This window comes from Pituophis catenifer, unplaced genomic scaffold (assembly GCF_029215685.1).
Source record: "Pituophis catenifer annectens isolate HBS135680 unplaced genomic scaffold, rPitCat1.0.hap2 SCAF_15, whole genome shotgun sequence".
Classification (NCBI taxonomy): Eukaryota; Metazoa; Chordata; class Lepidosauria; order Squamata; family Colubridae; genus Pituophis; species Pituophis catenifer.
The window spans coordinates 1908614-1922743 of NW_027256895.1; the positions used below are offsets into that span (position 1 = coordinate 1908614).

At 52.6% G+C, this 14130-nt stretch overlaps 1 protein-coding gene across 1 annotated transcript; it reads left to right on the forward strand.

Annotated features, from left to right (window-relative positions):
• Positions 1–9521: 9521 nt before the first annotated feature.
• SLC35G6 (solute carrier family 35 member G6) lies at positions 9522–12739 on the forward strand. Its single transcript, XM_070954527.1, is given in 4 exon segments — positions 9522–9578; positions 9580–9627; positions 11542–11718; positions 11720–12739. Coding segments are annotated over 4 exon segments (1302 nt in total).
• The last annotated feature ends 1391 nt before the right edge of the window (positions 12740–14130 follow it).

A 14130-nucleotide genomic window follows, 5' to 3' on the forward strand; every position in this document is an offset into this window, starting at 1 on the left:
AAAAAAGAAAAAGAAAAACGAGAAGGCAGGAGGGAGAGGCCGAAGCAACCTTGAACGAGGACCAGGCGGAAATTTTCCAGGGAAAACACAACAGGCCTTCTTGGCAAATCGATCGATAGGAATAGAGCGGGGAAGGGACCCTGGAGGTCATCTAGTCCAGCCCCCTTCCCAAGCAGGAGACCTCCTACCATTCCAGACTGTCCAGTCTCTTCTTAAAAACTTCCAGTGATGGGAGCACCCACAACTTCCAGTGGCAGGCTGTTCCACGGGTTAATTGTCCTCACCGTTGGGAAGTTTCTCCTTCAATTCCAGGTTGCTTCTCTCCTTGATTCGTTTCCATCCGTTGCTTCTCGTCCTGCCTTCAGGGGCTTTGAAGAATAGGTGGACCCCCTCCTCTTCTTTGGGGCAGCCCCTCAAATACTGGGAGGATGCTATCATGTCCTCCCTAGTCCTTCTTTTCATACGCAAATCCTGCAACCGTTCTTCGTATGTTTTCGTCTCCGGGCCTTCGATCCTCTTCGTTGCTCTTCTCTGCACTTTTTCCAAAAGTCTCTTTTTTTTGTAACGTGGGGACCAAAACTGGACTGTAGAATATTCCTGGCGTGTACTACAGGCAGTCTTCTCGTTCATCCAGTGACATTCAAAAAAGTGACTTACGACCGTTTTTACACACTTACGAGCCGCGTGGGTCGCACGATCGAAATTCAAGCTCTTTTGACAACTGACGGGAGCGTTATAGCCGTCGCAGCTCTCCTTTGGCGACCTTCCGACGAGTAAAAGTCGCACGGGGGAAGGCCGGATTCGCATCGCAAACCTAACCGAACAATCGCAGCGATTCCTTTTAACAAACCTGTCGAGAAATGTCGTAAAGCTCTCTTGAACAAAATGTTTCACTCAGCAACATAAATTTCGGGCTCGACTGCCGTCGTTAAGCCAAGGGCTACCGTACCTGTCATGCTTATTTTTTTCTCCCCTTGGCTATATCAGGTGGCACGCCGAGCCATATCTGTGGCACGCGAGCATTGCCCTAGCTCAGCTCCAGCGCACATGCGTGCGCTGACCAGCTGATTTTCGGGCCTTCGGGGCCCACCGGAAGTCGGGAAATGGGCCGTTTCTGGCCTCCGGAGGGGCCTCTGGAATGGGTGGGGAAGGCTGTTTTTTGCCCTCCCCAGGCTCCAAGAAAGCATCTGGAGCCTGGGGAGGACGAAAAATGGGCCTACCGGGCCCACTGATAAACCTTTTTCCCGTCACGTGCCAAAAGCGGAGGGAGTGCAGGGGAGGGGCATTGAATTATGGGTGTGGGCACGCACACATGGCGACACCCCCCTGGTCCCCCTGCTTTTGGCACACGACGGCAAAAAGATTACCCTCTGCCCTCCCCAGGCTCCAGAGGCTTTCTCACTGCCCTATACAGTTTCAGACAGGTTGGCTGCCCAGTCTTTTCTTAAAAACCTCCGGCGATGAAGCGCTCACAACTTTCACTAATACAACACTACACGGGAGGGAACTCACGACGTTATTTCTACGTCTACCATCGCATATTTTTATAAAGTTTCCAGCCGTTTGCATGTGGGAGACGACGCCAGCCAGGCCTATAGGCCGCCTCCTTTGAAAAATGGGTCACGGCTATTAGGTTCGGCTTTGGTACACCGCGCAGGCCAGGGGCCCTGGGATTCAGGGGCCCGATGCCCACACCTCTGGAAGGGCACCAGATTGGGGGAGGGAGGGGGCCGGATGCGCCATTCTCTCAGCCAGGAGTTCCGGCTGCAGAGAGACCGAAAGACGAGACGGGTTTTGATGAATGCATTACAGTTTTCCTGAGTTCCGTCCGATTCAGGGGAGAGGGATGTGTGTGAGTGAGTGTGTGTGTGTGTGTGTGAAATGAACACCCCCTGTTGCAAACTCTCCCCCTCGCCCGAACTTTAAGGCAGTTGTGCAAACCGGAGAAACACACAATCGTAACACACGGTAAGTCGTCCTCCGGTGCTTGTGCAAAACGCCGGTGCCACGTTGCTGTTAAAAACAGGCCTGAATCTGTAAGGAAAGCTACACACACACACCTGGGGGGGGGAAACGGGGGACGACACACACAAAATTGTCTCTGCCTGCCTGCCGCAACTCCCAACGCCTTAAGACAACACACACCGTGAATCTCGCACCTTGCCGTACCAAATCCATAGCACCTCCCGCCGTTTCGCCGCAATGTTTCTTGAGTCACGACGTCTTTTTTAAAAAAATATCACCAGATGCCAATGCCACGTCTCCGAATCGGTACGCGACGGCAGCTGTACAGGTAACCCTCGACTTACGTCGGTTCGTTTAGCGACCGTTCGAAGTTACGACAGCGCTGGGGAAAAAAATATGACTTAGGACCATTTTTCACGCTTACAACCGTCGTAGCCTCCCCGTGGTCAGGGTCATCAAAATTCGGAGGCTTGGCATCCGACTCTTATTTATGACGGTCACATTTTTTTGCGACCTTGTGACGAGCAAAGTTGACGGAGAAGCAAGATTCACTTAACAACTGAGTTAATATCTTAAGAGTCCCTTGGGAGTTGGGCGGCATAGAAATGTGACAAAATAAATAAATAAAATAAATAAATAAACAATTGGTTAAGATATTATTGGTTTCACTTAACAACACTTAACAAGAAACCGTGTTGCTAACTTAAAAACCGTGGTGATTCGCTTAACAACGGTGGCAACGAAGGTCGTAAAACGAGGCGAAACTCACTGAACCAATGTCTCACTTTAACAGCGGAAATGTTGGGCTCAGCTTAGTTGTGAGGATTGCCCAAACAGGCAGTCCTCGACTTACAACGGTTCATTTAGTGACCGCTTGAAGTTACAACAGCACTGAAAAAAGGAATTTACAACTGTTTTTCAGAGTTACGACCTTTGCCGATCAAAATTCACATGCTTGGCAACCGATTCGTACTTACGACGGTTGCCTTATCCCGGGGTCACACGATCCCCTTTTGCGACCTTTTTATAAGCCAAGTCAACGGGGGGGGAGGGGGGAATCAGATTCACTTAACAACGGTGGGAAGAAAGGAGTTAGAACGGGGCAAAACTCTCCTAAAACAAATGTCTCACTTAATGACAGAAATGTTGCGCTCAGTTGTGGTTGTAAGTCGGGCAATCCCCGGCTTACAACCGTTCGTTTTAGGGACCGTTCAAAGTTACAACGGGGCTGAGAAAAGAGGGGCTTACGGCCGTTTTTCCCGGCTGCGACTTTTGCAGGCTCAATTGTGCTCAGTTGTGGTTTTGTAATTTGAGGGTTACCTTTACTCACACCTGCCTCCAAGTTACGCAACCGGACACGTTTCTCCCTTCCCCGCCAGCCATGTTGAGACACAACGGAAACACGCGTGCCAAGAAGAGGAAAACAACAGCTTTAGCATCCGTGACAAGGTTGTGTGTTGTGGCTCGCCATGTCCACACCGAAACACACCCACACACACAAACACTCCAGTCCTGCATTTGCAACGGGCCCTCCGGCGATGGGTGTGCTTGGATGTTTGTGTAAGCACAAGGAAGGAAGGAAGGAAAAGAGAGAGAAGGAAAGTAGGAAGGAAAGAAGGAAGGAGAGGGAAAGGAAAGGCAGGAAGGGAAAAAGAGAGAAGGAAAGAGGGGGAAGGAAAGGGAAGGAAGGAAACAGAGGGAAGGAAACTAGAAAGGAAGGAAAGGGGGAAGGGAAGGGAGAAGGAAGGAAAGGATAGTAGGAAGGAAAGAAGGAAGGAGAGGGAAAGGAAGGAAGGGAAAAAGAGAGAAGGATAGGAAGGAAAGAAGGAAGGGAGAGAAGGAAAGTAGGGAGGAAAGGGAAGAGAGAAAAGGAAAGAAGGAAGGAAAGAAGGAAGGAGACGTAAAGGAAAGGCAGGAAGGGAAAGAGAGAAGGAAAGAATGAAGGAAGGAAGAGAGAGAAGGAAAGTAGGAAGGAAGGAAGGAAGGGAGAGAAGGAAAGTAGGAAGGAAAGAGGGGTAGGGAAAGGGAGGGAAAGGGAGGGAAGGAAGGAAAAAGAGAGAAGGAAGGAAGGGAAGAAAAGGGAGGGAAAGCAGGAAGGTGCAGAAAAATTGCAAGGAAGAGCAGGGAAGGGAAGAAAGGAGCAAAAGAAAAGAAAAAAGAAAGAAAAAAAAGAAAAGGAAGAAGAAAAAGAAGAGAAAAGGAGTTTGGGAAGACTGGGGGGGGGGAAAAAAACAAACATTTAAGGCCCGGTGATGATGTTGTGTAGTTGCACATTGTGGCTGCCAAAGAGCGGAGATGCAAAAGTGCCAGAAAATGCAGGGGAAAAAGGAAAAAAAAAAAAAAATTAGCGGGAGAGGAGGTGTGGTTATCGAATTTATTTTTTTCCGGGGGGGGGAGATCCCCTCCCCCTCCCCTCCGGCCTCCCCTTTCCGTGCGTTTTTCTCCGGGAGGAAAATTTGGAGCAACGCAGCAAAATTGGAAGCAGCCGAAGGGAGTTGCAAAATGCGGAGAAGGAAGGAAAGAAAGAGGAGGAGGAGGAGGAGGAGGAGGAGGAGGAGGAGGAGGAGGAGGAGGAGGAAGAGGAGGAGGAGGAGGAGGAGGAGGAGGAGGAGGAGGAGGAACGGCCCGGTTGCAGTGAGCAGGCACTGCGGGCTGGAAAAGATGGCCGGGCCGGAGTTGGGGGGGGGGGGAAGGAAATCTATCCCACATCCAGCCATTGTGTGTGTGTGTGTGGCCGAAAGCATCCAGGTTTGGAAAACTGGGAGGTTTCGAAACCGGTTTCCTCCCAAACCTGGTTTGTATTTGGTTGCAAAAAAAAAAAAAAATAAACAAACAAACACTCAAGCCATTTTGGTTCCTTGCCCGAGGCCGGCTCAACTGGATGACCAAACAGGCCTGGAAAGGAAGCAAAACTGCAGAAGTGGTCAGCGGAAGGAGGGAGGGAGGGGGTGGGTGGGTGGGACAGATACACATGGGGGAGGGTCCTCTGCCACATTCAAGGGGCTTCCTGGGACCACCACCTGTGCGAAGTGCTGGCACTGCCCCCCTCCGAATTGTCTTCCTTGGCACAGAGCAGTTCGGAGGACAGAGGCCGGGCGGGAATGTGTGTGGGGGGGGACTCCTGTACCCAGCGGGCACAGCTGGAAAGGCCCCCCCCTTCCCCGTCCTCACCTGGTGATGGTGTCGTGCTTGCCTAAATTGCTATCCATCTGAGGCAGGGGAAGAGGGCATCGCAGGGAGGGAGGGAGAGCAAGGGCGAAGGCCACATCGTGAGTCGGGCAAGCGGAGAGGTTGCCGGGTGGGCCAGGAGGCACCTGGGATCATTCTGTGGGGTGGGGAGGGGGGGCTTTTGTATGGGAGGTTTTTTTGTGGGGGGGGGAGTTATGATTTTTAGAAGATGAGACACACGCACACACACACAGGGGAGGGTTTAACTTGGGGTTGTTTGGGAAGGAGGGAAGGAAGGAAGGAAAGATAGGGAAGGAAAGGGAAAGAGAGAAGGAAATTAGAAAGGAAGGAAGGGAAAGGGTAGGAAGGAAAGAAAGAAAAGGGAAGGAAGGGAAAGAGAGAGAGAAGGAGGGGGAAGGAAAGTAGAAAGGAAGGAAAGGGGGAAGAGAAAGAAGTAGGAAGGAAAGAAAAGGGAAGGGAAGGAAGCAGGAAGGAAGGAAAGGATATGAGGAAGGAAACAAGGAAGGAGAAGGAAAGGAAAGGCAGGAAGGGAAAGAGAGAAGGAAATTAGAAAGGAAGGAAAGGATAGTAGGAAGGAAAGAAGGAAGGAGAGGGAAAGGAAAGGCAGGAAGGGAAAGAGAGAAGGAAAGAAGGAAAGAGAGAAGGAAAGAGGGGGAAGGAAAGGGAAGGAAGGAAACAGAGGGAAGGAAAGTAGAAAGGAAGGAAAGGGGGAAGAGAAGGAAGTAGGAAGGAAAGAAAAGGGAAGGGAAGGAAGTAGGAAGGAAAGGATAGTAGGAAGGAAAGAAGGAAGGAGAGGGAAAGGAAAGGCAGGGAGGGAAGGAAAGAAGGAAAGGAGGAAGGAAGGAAGGGAAAGAGAGGGAAGGGAAGTAGGAAGGAAAGTGGGGGAAGGAAAAGGAAGGAAGGAAGAGGAAGGCAGAAAGGGAAAGAGAGAGAAGGAAAGAGGGGAAGGAAAGGGAGGGAAGGAAGGAAGGAAACAGAGGGAAGGAAAGTAGAAAGGAAGGAAGGGAAAGAGAGAGAAGGAAGTAGGAAGGAAAGAAAAGGGAAGGGAAGGAAGAAGGAAGGAAAGGATAGTAGGAAGGAAAGAGGGGGAAGGGAGGGAAGGGGAAGGAAGAAGAAAGGAAAGGGAAGGAAGGAAGGGAAAGAGAAGGAAAGTAGGAAGGAAAGAAGGAAGGAGAGGGAAAGGAAAGGCAGGAAGGGAAAGAGAGAAGGAAATTAGAAAGGAAAGAAGGAAACGAGGGAGAAGGAAAGAAGGAGAGGGAAAGGAAAGGAAGGAAGGAAAAGAGAGAAGGAAAGAAAGAAGGAAGGAAAGGGGAAAGAGAAAGAAAGTAGGAAGGGGAAAGGAAGGAAGGAAAAGAGAGAAGGAAAGAAAGAAGGAAAATAGGAAGAAAAGAAGGAAGGAGAGGGAAAGGAAAGGAGGAAGGAAGGAAGAGAAGGAGAGAAGGAAAGAAGGAGAGGAAAAGGAAGGAAGGAAGGAAAAGAGAGAAGGAAAGGAGGAAGGAAAGAAGGGAAAGAGAGAGAAGGAAGTAGGAAGGAAAGAAAAGGGAAGGGAAGGAAGAAGGAAGGAAAGGAAAGTAGGAAGGAAAGAAGGAAAGGAAAGGAAGGAAGGGAAAGAGAGAAGGAAATTAGAAAGGAAGGAAGGAAGGAAAAGAGAGAGAAGGAAAGAAAAAAGAAAGAAAAGAGAAAAAAAAAAGAGGGGGGGCAGAAACTCTTCCCTCTCCATTCCCCCCCCCTCCGCCTGCCTTCTTTCCGGACCGACTTTCCGGCCGCGGCGCCTCTTCAAGGGGGCCGGAGGGGCGGGAAGGAAAGAGCCGCAGCTCCCCTCCCCCCTCCCCTCCCCCCAAGCCCCCCCCGAGCAGCCCCGCCCCCTCGCCCCCCTCCCCTCCCCTCCCCATGCCCGGGGGGAAGTTGGCGGCGCCTGCGGGGCAACTGCGCAGCTGGCCAAGGGGGGGAGGGGGGGGAAAGTGGGGGGGGGCTTTTTTTTGGGGGGGGGTCTTCCTGGCTCACCTGGCTGCCTCCGTCCGGGGGGCAGCGCAAGATGGAGGCGGCTCGCCCCGCCGGGCATGCTGATGCCTCCGCTGCCGCCGCTGCTGCTGCTGCTGCTGCCCGTCCGTCCTCCTGCCTGCCTGCCTGCCTGGCACGGGCGAAGCTCCCCCCGCCCCGTCTCGCCGCCGCCACCGCCCCCTCTGACGTCATCCCCCCCCGGACGCCCCCCCTCGCCCCAGGCCCAGCCAGGAGAGAAGAAAAAAAAAAACCACCCCACGCGCACGCGCACACGCACTCTCCCCCCCCCACACACACAAAATCCCCCCCCCTATGCTCGTGCACGGCGGATGGGGAAGAGGAGGAAGGGGACAAAAGAGGAGGAGGAGGAGGAGGAGGGGGGGAAAGAGGAGGAAGGGAGGGGGAAGAGGAGGAGGGAGCAAAGACTGGGAGGGGGAGGAGGAGGAAGACGGGGAGGAGGAGGGAGGGGACAAAGAGGAAGAGGTGGGAGAGGAGGAGGGGGAAGAGGAGGAGGAAGAGAGGGAAGGGGAGGAAGAGGAGGGGGAGGGAAGAGGAGAAGAAAGGAGAGAAGGAGGAAGACAGGGAAGGGGAGGGAGGGGACAAAGAGGAAGAGGAGGGAGGGGGAGGGAGAGGGAAGAGGAGGAGGAAGGAGAGGAGGAGGAGGAACAGAGGAAGAGGACAAAGAGGAAGAGGAAGAGGAGGGGGAAAGAGGAGGAAGAGGAGGGGGAAGGGAGGGGGAAGAGGAGGAGGGAGCAAAGGCTGGGAGGAGGAGAAGGAGAAAGGAGAGGAGGAGGAGGAGGAGGAAGGGGACAAAGAGGAAGAGGAGGGGGAAAAGAGGAGGAAGAGGAGGGGGAAGGGAGGGGGAAGAGGAGGAGGGAGCAAAGGCTGGGAGGAGGAGAAGGAGAAAGGAGAGGAGGAGGAGGAAGACGGGGAGGAGGAGGAAGGGGACAAAGAGGAAGAGGAGGGAGAGGAGGGGGAAGAGGAGGAAGAGGAGGGGGAGGGGGAAAAGAGGAGGAGGAGGGAGAGGAGGGGGAAAAAGAGGAGGAAGAGGAGGAGGAGGGGAAAAGAGGAGGAGGGAGCAAAGAGTGGGGAAGAGTAGGAGAAAGAGGAGGAGGAAGACAGGGGAAAAGGAGGAAGGGGACAAAGAGGAAGAGGAGGGAGAGAAGGAGGAGGAAGACAGGGAAGGGGAGGAAGAAGGCAAAGAGGAAGAGGAGGAGGAGAGGAGGGAGGGGACAAATAGTGGGAAAGAACAGGAAGACAAGAGGAGGGAGAAAAGGAGGAGGAAGACAAGGGGGAGGAAGAGGATGAAGAGGGAAGAGGAAAAAGAGGAGGAGGAAGAGGAGGAGGGGCAAAGAGTGGGAGAAGAGGAGGAAGGAGAAAAGGGGGAGGAAGACGGGGAGGGGGAAAGGAGGAGGAAGGGGAAGAGAGGAAGAGGACAAAGGAAGAGGACAGGGAGGAGGAGGAAGAGGAGTGGGGAAGAGCGGGAAGACAAGAGGAGAAAGGGGAAAAGGAGAAGGGAAGAGAGGAAGACAAAGAGGAAGAAGAGGAGGAAGTGGAAGGACAGGAGGAGGAGGGGAAGAGCAGGAGGAAGAGTGGAAAGGAGAAGCGGGGGAGAGGAGGAGTGGGGTGGGAATGGAGATTTTGCAGTATCCTTCCCCTGCCATGCCCACCAAGCCACGCCCACAGAACCGGTAGTAAATTTGGATTTCCCCACTGGGAGGGAGGGTCAGCTTCCAACAGGGATGGGAGCGAGGGATTACGCACAAATTTACACACAGACACAAACACGAGGGTGGCTGATAGTGGTCTTGCCCAGAAGCTTCGGTTGTGCCCGTGTGAATGCATCCCCCGTGCGGGGTCTGCCCCATGGACCATGCCGGGGGGGCACCTGCAGAGCGGGGCCTCTCCGCGGGCTGTCGAGGTTCGGTTCTAGAAAAGGGGGGGGAGGCTGAGCATCATGCAAGTGGGGGGGGGGAATCATCACCCCCTGGGGGGGGTGCCAGCTGCCGAGAGCCACCCTGGGGGGGGGGCGGCAACCCTGGGGGGGTCTCGGACTAGCTGGCTGTCGGGCAAGGTGGGGACCCCCCCCTCAACAGCTGACCAAGGAGAGAAAGCAACCTAACCACAAAGGTTAGAAATCTCCCGCCAGGGAGAACAATTAGCCTGTGGAACAGCTTGCCACCAGAAGTTGGGGGGGGGGGCTCGTCAACACTGGAGGTTTTTCCAAAGAGATTGGATTGGTCCAGAATGGAATGGAATGGGCGTAGGGTCTTCTGCTTGAGTAGGCGGTTGGACTAGAGGACCTCCGAGGACCCTTCTAACTCTTGCCATTCTCTTAGAGGGTCTGAGGTCACAGGGAATGCGCAATGACCTCACAATGCTTTCCTGGCCCAAGGAACCAGGCCAGTGTGCGCTTGAAGTGTGTGTCCCCGTTTGGTGGGCGAGGAGGGGCTGCTGGGCCAAGGTGGGTCTGTCCCCCGCTTCCCCCAAGGTAGGGGGTCTTCCTTCCCCCTCCCCATGCCCCTCGCTCTCCAGAATCCCCCTTCTCCGCCATTTAACCTGCATGTCCTGTAAAAACCTGAATTAACGCGGATTTTAAAAAAACAACCACACTTCCAAAGACAGGCCGAGATACACTACGAATGTTGGTTTATCTTTAACTTGTTTAAGAGGGGAAAAAAATGTGGCACAGGCTGTAGGGAGACAGGAGTGATAGGATGGAAAGTGACACCCAGATTGTATCGTATCCTGGCCGTGCGCTGCCTTGGTTAGCTGGTCACTTTCTCGCTACACTGGGAACCCTGGCTGGCTTTCAAAAAGAATGCCAAGTTTCTAGTCCTCAGGGAAATCAGTTCTTTCCTCCCATAGCAGGAGCAGAAAACTCGGAACAGCACACATCGGCTAGAAAAATGTCATTGACTAGAAAGCGTAATTGATTAGAAAAATGTCATTGACTAGAAAGTGTAATTGATTAGAAAAATGTCATTGACTAGAAATGTAATTGATTAGAAAAATGTCATTGACTAGAAAATGTCATTGATTAGAAAAATGTCATTGACTAGAAAATGTAATTGATTAGAAAAATGTCATTGACTAGAAAGCATAATTGATTAGAAAAATGTCATTGACTAGGAATGTAATTGATTAGAAAAATGTCATTGACTAGGAATGTAATTGATTAGAAAAATGTCATTGACAAGAAATGTAATTGATTAGAAAAATGTCATTGACTAGAAAGCATAATTGATTAGAAAAATGTCATTGACTAGGAATGTAATTGATTAGAAAAATGTCATTGACTAGAAATGTAATTGATTAGAAAAATGTCATTGACTAGAAAGCGTAATTGATTAGAAAAATGTCATTGACTAAAAATGTCATTGATTAGAAAAATGTCATTGACTAGCAATGTAATTGATTAGAAAAATGTCACTGACTAGAAAATGTAATTGATTAGAAAAATATCATTGACTAGAAAGCGTAATTGATTAGAAAAATGTCATTGACTACAAAGTGCAATTGATTAGAAAATGTAATTGATTAGAAAAATGCCAGAGTTGTTAAGTGAATCACTGCAGTTGTTGACTTAGTAAAACTAAGTGAATCTGGGCCTCCCCATTGTCTTTGCTGGTTAGAAGGTCGCAAAAGGGGATCACACGACCCCGGGACGCTGCGACCGTCATAAATACGAGTCAGTTGACAGGTGTGCAAATTTTGATCCCGTGACCGTGGGGATGTTGCAACAGTTGTAAGTGTGAAAGTCAAGATGGCCTCGAAGGTCTTCAAGTCCATGGGTCTACAACCTTAAATACTCAAAAGAGCCATTTGGACCCGTTTCCCACAGAAAAGAAAACACCGGGAGCCACAAAACCTGGGTGGGCGTGGCCAACTCGATGTCACTCACTTCCACCAGTCACATGACCTTCCCCTAGCCACACCTACCCAGCCGGTCATTAGGACAGAGAACAGAGAGCTGTTAAAAAACACCGGGAACCACAAAATCCTTTTGACATCTCTCTCTCTCCCCTCCCTCCCTCCCTCCCTCTCTCTCTGTATCTCTCTATGTCTCCCTCTCTCTCTCTCTCTCTCTATCTCTCTGTCTCTGCCCTGGCCGCTTCTTCATCCCCCACCATCACCCTTATCTTCTCAGGCCAGGCGAGGAGTGACTGGGAGCGGAGGGCGAGGGGCGGCACCAGCCAGTGGTGGGATCACGTGACAGTGAGCCACAGCAGAGGGCCCAAAGAGCCGCATGTGGCTCCGGAGCCGCAGGTTGCTGACCCCGGTTCTAGTCCAACCCTCGCGCAAACAAAAGACCTTATACCATTTCCGACAATTGTGTATGATCTCTTCTTCAAAACCTCCAGTGTCTTCTTCCTTCTCCTGCAGGCTGGGTTCCCGTTCTGGAAGGGCCCCGGAGCCCATCGCTCCCCAGAGATGCCCCCCATGGCCTTGGACCTGGGACCCTCCGGGAAAGCCACTTGGACGGTGTCCGATCTCTTGCGCTTCTCCCCGCCGCCCTGCTCTCCAGCTCCACTTCCTCACCGCCCCGCCTGGCATCGTTACCCGCCTCTCTGAGACCATGAAAGGATTGCTGGTGGCCCTGTTTGGGGGCGGCGTGCCCGCCGGCTTTGTGGCCCCCTTAACCCGCATCGTCAACGAGGCTTCAGGGATGCCGCCGCTGGAGATCCTGTTCTTCCGCTGCTGTCTCCACCTGCTCTTCGCCGGGTACCTGTGCTACCAGAAGGTGCTGTGTTTCGGGCCTCCGGAGGTACGTCAGCGTACCCTGTTCCACGCCTTGGTCAACGTCATCTCCATCGGCTGCGCCTACAGCTCCTTCATGATGGTGCCCAGCGGCAACGCGGCCACCGTGCGCAAGGGCTCCTCGACCATCTCCTCCGTCCTGCTGGCCTTCTGTATCGAGAACACCCGGCTGACCGGCTACGATTGGGTCGGGCTGGTGGGCAACGCGCTGGGCTTGCTCATCATGGTGGTGCCAGACCTGTTGAGTTTGGACAAAAGCACCCAGATCTACGACACGTTCGGCTACGCCTTGGCCTGCTTGGGAGGCGTGGCGTTGGCCTTGGGGCTGGTCATTTTCCGAACGCTGGACTTCCCGACTAAGCTGGTGACCGTGGCGTTCCTCTTCGGTGTGGTGGGAACACTTTTTTGCTTCCCGATGATGTTCCTCTTCCAGGAACCGGTGTTGCCGCTCGATCATTACTCCTGGATGTACGTGGCGTCCATCAGCATCCTGGCCTTGTTCTCCTTCTTGTGCGCCAGCTATGCTGTCACGAAGGCACACCCGGCGTTGGTGTGCGCCGTCTTGCACTCCGAAGTGGTGGTGACGCTGGTCGTCCAGTACTACGTCCTACGGGAGGCCGTCACGCCCTTTGACATCACAGGGGCCAGCGTCATCGTGATCAGCATCGTCATCATCACCGCCCAGAACATCAGCTGTCATCCGGCCGACGAGGAGGAGGGACCCATCATACCGCAGAGAGGGACCAAGTATGCCACGGAGGCGATGGGTCAAAGTGGGTACCAACCGCCATGTTGTACGGCACAGAGGGACCGAGTAGATTAAAGGAGGCGCTGGGACAAAGTGGGCACCAACTGTACAGCAGGAGGATCAGATAGACCAAGGAGGGAATTGGTCAAAGCGGGCACCAACCGGCAGATTGTACAGGACAGAGGGAAGGAGTAGATTCAGGAGCCGGTGGGTCAAAGCAGGCACCAACTATACAGCAGAAGGATCCAGTAGATTAAAGAGGCAGTGGGTCAAATCGGGCACCAACCGGCAGGTTGTACGTCAGAGACGGAGCCAGTAGATTAAGGAGGCAGTTGGTCAAAGCAAGCACCAACCGGCAGGTTGTACATCAGAGCGTGATCCAGTAGATTAAGGAGGCAGTTGGTCAAAGTGGGCACCAACCAACAGATTGTACATCAGAGTGGGATCCAGTAGATTAAGGGGGCAATTGGTCAAAGCGGGCACCAACTGGCAGGTTGTACATCAGAGAGGGATCCAGTAGATTAAGGAGGCAGTTGGTCAAAGCGGGCACCAACCAGCAGATTGTACATCAGAGAGAGATCCAGTAGATTAAGGAGGCAGTTGGTCAAAGCAGGCACCAACCGGCAGATTGTACATCAGAGTGGGATCCAGTAGATTAAGGAGGCAGTTGGTCAAAGCAGGCACCGACCAGCAGATTGTACATCAGAGAGAGATCCAGTAGATTAAGGGGGCAGTTGGTCAAAGCGGGCACCGACCAGCAGATTATACATCAGAGAGGGATCCAGTAGATTAAGGAGGCAGTTGGTCAAAGCGGGCACCAACCAGCAGATTGTACATCAGAGAGAGATCCAGTAGATTAAGGAGGCAGTTGGTCAAAGCGGGCACCGACCAGCAGATTGTACATCAGAGAAAGATCCAGTAGATTAAGGAGGCAGTTGGTCAAAGCGGGCACCGACCAGCAGATTGTACATCAGAGAGGGATCCAGTAGATTAAGGAGGCAGTTGGTCAAAGCGGGCACCAACCAGCAGATTGTACATCAGAGAGAGATCCAGTAGATTAAGGAGGCAGTTGGTCAAAGCGGGCACCGACCAGCAGATTGTACATCAGAGAGAGATCCAGTAGATTAAGGAGGCAGTTGGTCAAAGCGGGCACCGACCAGCAGATTGTACATCAGAGAGAGATCCAATAGATTAAGGAGGCAGTTGTTCAAAGCAAGCACCAACCAGCAGGTTGTACATCAGAGAGGGATCCAGTAGATTAAGGGGGCAGTTGGTCAAAGCAGGCACCGACCAGCCGATTATACATCAGAGAGGGATCCAGTAGATTAAGGAGGCAGTTGGTCAAAGCGGGCACCGACCAGCCGATTATACATCAGAGAGGGATCCAGTAGATTAAGGAGGCAGTTGGTCAAAGCGGGCACCGACCAGCAGATTGTACATCAGAGAGAGATCCAGTAGATTAAGGG